The following is a 6,581-nucleotide window of genomic DNA, read 5'->3' as shown; positions in this document are numbered from 1 at the left end:
TTTAAAACAATTGATTTCCCATTTTTCGCATATACCCAAATAAAAAATAACATTTAGTCCTCAGAGAATAAAGTTAACATCTTGTCCTATAATAGCACAAGTAATCAACTACGGTTCAATGGAACCGTTTTAAACAGCCTACTCTACTCTATTTTTGAACAAAATCGGACTTTATCGGGCGAATATCTAACTGGATTATAGTTGGCCTTACTGAACACGTATTTGTATTTTAACGGACTTAGCTTGCCCGATGGTAGGATGGTGGTTTAAAGATCGAGCAACCTATCATTAATATTAGTTACCTCATTTAACTGCAAAAGTCGTAGACTGCAGATCACATCGAAAAACTCTATAAATATATGCGGATAAGAAGATGGAATAAAGTATTGCGTCTTATCGTCAAACCGCCAGATGACACGAGGAAAATTCAAATCACCTAGAACAAGTATTTTATAGCTCGTAGTCAAACAACTTACAATCTGCTGAATAAGTTCTAGATGCGCCAAATAAACCGAAATATCAGATGTGGGAGGAATCAGTGAACTAGTTACATACTCCGATATACCCTGAAACTGTAAGTGCACACAAATAAATTCGGTATCGGTAAAGAAGGGAAATAACACAAGGGATAATCCTATAGAGTTCTGAACGTCAATTAGAACGCTACACCCTATCTTATATACTCTATCATACCTAGACATCCGATAATTCGGGCACAAAATTTCTGTATCATTAACACATGACTTCAGCCATGCTTCAGTGAATACTACTATGTAGCACACAAGCCCATATGAATTTATACAATTAGTATTGAGAGTCCGCTCGTTTTGATGCAAAAACATGCGGACGGACATGCTTAAATCAATTTAGAATTTGATGCTGATCAAGGATGCATAAAATTTGTGGAGGTTCTGCAGCTTCCTTCTGGAAACGTTTTCACAAAATGAATATACCGCTCATCCTTCTTTGATGGGCATAATTATAAGAAGGTAGCCAGTTTTCTGGGTCACCTGAGATGACACATTTGACATATTTTTGACGCGGTACGTATTCGTTCATAAAGACGCCTGTCAGCCAAAATCGCGTCTGCGCAACAATCGGTTCAATACTGCCCGCTTCAAGATACTTTGAATTTCTACAGACTACAACTAAATTGATAACCAGTAATTTACATAAGATGTAACAGTACCTGATATGAACCGTCAAACAAAGGTTGCCTTGCACGCAGGAATCATTTAATGGCAAATAATATAAATATTCCATTTACTGTTTTGTCCATTTTTCACAGCAGGCCTATCAACTTCCTTTTGTATACAATTCGAAAACCGACGCTCGATTTTTTCGTGCTTATTTTAAATAAAAGATATCAGGCTACACATTACCGTAGCGCCTCTGTTGCGGAAAAGAATGTACCACAACATTTCTACGATTTTACTTTAAAATGTACCAAAAATTCGAACTAAATTCGATCAGTCGGTTGGAAGTTGTAACCATTGGGAAAAAAGCGAAAATCTGTACTTACTTGCTATTTAATGATAGGCGCCTGTGGTTCCAGAAAGTTTTGGGACATAAATAAACAAAAAAAAAAACCGGGTTTACAGAAATTTCCACAGAAAAATATTGCTCGATATTCTTTGATGCAATAAATATTTCTCGCAAATATATCAAGCTCATCTCTTTTACATACGAAATAAAAGCTGAAATGGTTGCAAACTACTTTTCATATAACATGGGATTTTTCTTGAACGTGAAAAAATGCTCACTACAAAAAATTATTTCGGCATGCGGTAGCATGCGATAAATTTTTGCTTGCAAACTTGTTTTTTATGTAATTCGAACAGGTGTCGTCAATCGTCGCTAATTTTTATTTGGAGAATGCTTAAACGGACAATAGAAGGGCGACCAGCCTTCTCCTGCGAATTGCACCTTCGCCTAAATAAAAATCGATGACGACAGAGGAAGGCATGTAGAACTTGTAGCCACGAATGTTCTACCAGAAGAAGATGATTTTTTATTGTCTTCGAATTGATATGAAAAATTGTGTGCACCCTGCTAACTCCACTTGAATATCCAACCTGCTTTCCTGGTTGTGTAGCCAGCCCGTCTGAAGATTCCTTATTTTTTTTTTGACAAGTTAAAAGTAAAATTTTCTAAGATTTCTGTTACTATATATGCAATCAATTAGGCTTGGGTACGCATGCGAATTGCACTATGCGAATTGCACTATTGTAGAGATGAGCAAAACTTTGCAGTTCTTCGCTTTTCACTTCTAACGTCTTTTAAACCAAAAATTTGATGATTTGTTCATATCATTCGGTTTTCCCTCGAACTTCCACGATTTATAAAATCGGTTGAAATACAGAAACCTCTGAAAATAAACATAGTAGGTTCTGATCTGACTTAGTGCTATAAATAAATAGGGAGATGAATTTATATTTTTGATACATTTATATAAAAAAGATTATATATTACATTTCAACCAAACCATTTCTGTGAATATATATGGAAAGAGAATATTCTTTTTTTTTTTGAAAATAGGATAAAATCGAATGCCACGCCTATAAAAATTGTATAAAACTATTCAGGAGACGTACAAGGGGAGATGAATTTATATTTTTGATACATTTATATAAAAAAGATTATATATTACATTTCAACCAAATTTCGTGGATTAGTCATTCGAATCAAGAAAATTCAGCCTACGATCATCTGTTTAAATCTTTAGTAGAACTTTCCTGGCATTACTTTTTTGAAAGAAATGCTACAGCTTTAGCTGGCGAGTGAAAACAGTTTAAAACGGAACGATTAGACTGTCTGTCGGATCGCGTAGTTAGTTGAATAGTAACTTCGTGGTTGAAACAACAAAAAATATTGTAACAAGCAAGGGTGGTTAATATAACAAGTGCATTTTCGGAATCGAACTATTTTGGAAAATTATTTAGTATGCTTTGCAATAATAAATCTAAGCTCGACACTGAACGTTTTAAAAGCAATTAAAACTTGGCAATGGTGGCCTTAGTACCATACGTAACGTATTATTTTAGATGCTTGATCATGCTAGGAACCTATGAAATAAATGTAACCAACTGACCAGATTTTTTTAATGGTGGAAAATGCTGACCACTAAATTAACTGAAAACGTCAAAATAACTTAAAGCGAACTCTATGTAGGTGTAAGACTCGAAGTACATAGTCGAACTCTACATAAAAAGCCATGTCAGCATTGATCTCTTCGTGGATTAGTCATTCGAATCAAGAAAATTCAGCCTACGATCATCTGTTTCCATTTCACTCGCAGTAACAGAAAGATGTTACGTTATTGAAAGATTTTTTTTGTACTTCAGTGATTTTAATTACATAGTAAAACATATTAAAAAGAATGTATAAACATTGTGGTCTTTTTTAAATTAAACAATACTAAGAAAGGGAAACCAAAGCATACCATACAAATAAACAGCGATACAAATGCAATAATTTTTAAAAGGCGTGCATACATATAAAGATGAATTTTTCCATTATACTATTACATAAAATATAAAGCATTTCTACAGTATTTGTCTTCAAACCGAACAGCCAAGAGCTACGGTTAAGAAATCTTCAAATCCAATCGTTATGACCCCATTCTGCTGGGTGTCTCGCTGCCTGAAAGCCTCAGTGAAACGCTGTATTTGTACGCAAACTACAATAAACTGATCTACGGATACTTCTTTACGATTTTGCGGATCACTCTTTTTCACCAGGAATTGTATGAACTCTGGCGAGAAGCGAAAACCCATTTGTATGAAAGCTTTATAAAAATAAATAAAAAAAATTTTAAAAAATACTGTATGAAAAAGGGTTAAATCATATGACGTAACAAACCTTGACTCAATTCACTCTCGTCAATATGTCCCGAACCATCTTGATCATAAGTTTTAAACACTTGCAGCCACTGATTGATATAATTGTACAGTTTTTCGAATTCGTAAACGTCAATGGTGCCGCTGGCATCGTTGTCAAACATACCTGCGGAGAAATTTTATTTCATTTTATTTTTACTTGCATTTATATATTAATTTTAATTCTAAGAAAATGATAATTCGTTCTGCAAAGTCTTTTCGAAGTTATCAGTTATTTTGTTTTCGCATTGAGAGGAATTTTAGTGAAGTCATGTCTTTAATGTTTTGGAACTGTCGGCAAATAATTTTATCTGGCAAAGATTTTCTTTCCAAGTTAGCGCCCATCTTCTTTCGCTTATGGGAATATTTGTGTGTCACGAGAACTCATAACTATGTATAGTTTGCATCAATAGGGTCAGTTAGCTCTCTTCTTCGTCAACGTGCGGTCGCTCATCTGCCTACATTTGGTACTACTATTTGGAACGCTCGTACTTGCATGAGAAAGAAACACGAAACTTGATTTTTCTAGCCTATTGTATGCCAACAATATGCAAGAATCTGCAGTTTATAACCTACGTAAAATATTATGGACAGAACTTGCTATTTCTTGGTATTTGTTACCGTCATCTAAATGATCTAAATGAGGTCCCAATCAATCAACAAGAAACAAAACAAATTATAATTTAATAAAATAGTTCAAATTTTTTATCTATTGCTTCGAAGTCGCGGATATCGTAAACTCGTCTCAATATGCGTTTTCGTTTATAATGGATAAGACTGCGTATTTACAAACATAGAAGGCTCGATTTCATACATAGCGGAAAAAACTTGTGGAACACCCTTATAGAATTAATTTCGTGCAATTATAGCGTCGATAGTGTACGCATAACAAAGACATAAAAAAATAATTTAATAGAATAGAATCAAATAACAATTTGAAGTGACTTATATGATTTGTAATAAACGGATGCTAGCAAATGGATGCTAAGCAATTAACAGAGCGTAAAAGGCCTTTCAAAAGTAGTTTGCTTTCGCGAGGCTGACTGCAGATTAAAATAATATATCGAAAAACTATTGATTTTTTCACATTTTGAAAAATTCTTGTCGTAAAAAGAGCTTACTTACTTATCATTAGTTTGCATGACGTGTCGGAAAAATGTTCGCCACGCCCATTAACTAAAGCCCTTTGTAGTTCTTCAGCATTAATTTTACCGGAACGGTCACGATCAACCATATTAAACCATCTTTGAGCTTCCGGTGAGACCTGAGCATTTTGAGGTGGGTAGGCTCCAGGAGGAGCTGAGTATCCATCATTATAACCAGCGCCAGCTGGTTGATAGGGGTTGTAACCTCCACTCTATGCATTTCAAAAAAGATTAAATTACGATTTAAAATTGTTCGATTCAATAATTGCCCACCACTTACACCGTAGGACATTGTTCACTTAAATTTTAATTTTTTATGAAATTTAATTGATTTAATAAAAAAAAATAAATTAATAGTTAATTGTTTGTGTTTATGAATTAACTTAATCTCGTTGCCGTATTATGAAGCATTTTATCAGCTGAGTAATTTCATGCATGAAATTGTCAGCACTCATATCTAAGACGAATTGTGGAATCGAAACAGGCAGACGTCAATTGAGAAAAACGAATTTCACATCATCACAAAGGCACGAGTAGATGGCACTAAATCGTTCCGGATTAGGTCAGACGTGTTGATCGAGATTCCGGCTATTGATTTTCTTTCCATATCTGATGAGTCTTTAAATATAGCTTATTATTGCTATGCTATAAGAATGCTGCGTGACCACAGCCAACTAAATTTTTTGAAAGATTTTGCATCGATGGGGCACAATATTATCGGTAAAGTTGTGTTTTCATTTCATTCCTTTCTAACTTTTGTATTCGCAAGATTCGCCTTCTCTTGAATCATTATCTTAGCCATTTCTGGATCATGTACAAGAAATTCCCTGAGCATATTGCTAGCGTTCAGCTAATTGATTGCATAGCTTGTATTGCGTAAAACACCATAAGGTCGAATGATTTTGAAACTAGTTTTAATACAACTGATGAATTAACCGACGGCAGCGCACAGATAGCGGCCAGTTATTTAAGTAAGTTTACTGTGATATGTATAATCTGCACCACACGCAAAGAAGGGTATAATATGTTCGTTCCTTTTTGCGAATGTAACGACGTGAAATACAATTATCTTTTATTACACCAATTGCAAAACCATTGTGTTTATAAAACTTTTTTTTTTTAATTTTGATAATTTTATTTAATTCTAGTGCGCACACGAATTTCGAAATTCTGTTCTTAATATACATATAGGTGTCTTTATATGAAAACAAAATAAATAAAATCAAACACTAGGTAGGTGGGAGTCATGTCCTTTCTTTGGTATTGAAAAACTTTTTTTTTTACGTTCACCAATTCAATAAATTTTAATGAAGATATTTTATGGGGAAATGCGAAGAATTTCTAGAATATTGCAGAAGTGCCAGTCTCAGAAAGTTTAATATATGTGTAAGCAAATGAAATTAAAAAATAAATATGTAAATAATGATTAAATTAGATAAAAATTTATTATTCTGGCACCATATTTTCTGATGTGAAAATTTTCATTGAAATTTGCTAAAGCAATTGACGAACAAAAAACTTCGAATTCTTCAATGTGAAATACACGATGAAAAGAAAG

At 33.8% G+C, this 6,581-nt stretch overlaps 1 protein-coding gene across 1 annotated transcript; it reads right to left on the bottom strand.

The window, feature by feature from the left end:
* Positions 1–2,877: 2,877 nt before the first annotated feature.
* Positions 2,878–5,343, bottom strand: LOC119638627 (peflin). The gene is made up of 4 exons (XM_038035517.1): positions 5,304–5,343; positions 5,004–5,235; positions 3,862–4,005; positions 2,878–3,787 (listed from the first exon to the last, which is right to left on the bottom strand). Exons 1-4 carry the CDS (start codon positions 5,313–5,315, stop codon positions 3,561–3,563), a joined length of 615 nt encoding a protein of 204 aa, XP_037891445.1. The 5' UTR covers positions 5,316–5,343; the 3' UTR covers positions 2,878–3,560.
* Between the last annotated feature and the right edge of the window lie 1,238 nt (positions 5,344–6,581).

The sequence above is a fragment of the Glossina fuscipes genome, unplaced genomic scaffold, assembly GCF_014805625.2.
Source record: "Glossina fuscipes isolate IAEA_lab_2018 unplaced genomic scaffold, Yale_Gfus_2 91, whole genome shotgun sequence".
NCBI classification, from domain to species: domain Eukaryota; kingdom Metazoa; phylum Arthropoda; class Insecta; order Diptera; family Glossinidae; genus Glossina; species Glossina fuscipes.
The sequence above is the reverse complement of the archived record's forward strand: the minus strand, read 5'-3'. Positions and strand labels throughout refer to the sequence as shown.

Bases quoted from the DNA above. Each gene is read 5' to 3' on its own strand.
- LOC119638627 (XM_038035517.1), bottom strand. The intron at 4,006-5,003 runs GTAAGTAAGCTC...ATTTCTCCGCAG, and splicing joins GTCATGCAAACTAATGATAA to GTATGTTTGACAACGATGCC. The intron at 3,788-3,861 runs GTTTGTTACGTC...ATTTTTATAAAG, and splicing joins CGAGAGTGAATTGAGTCAAG to CTTTCATACAAATGGGTTTT.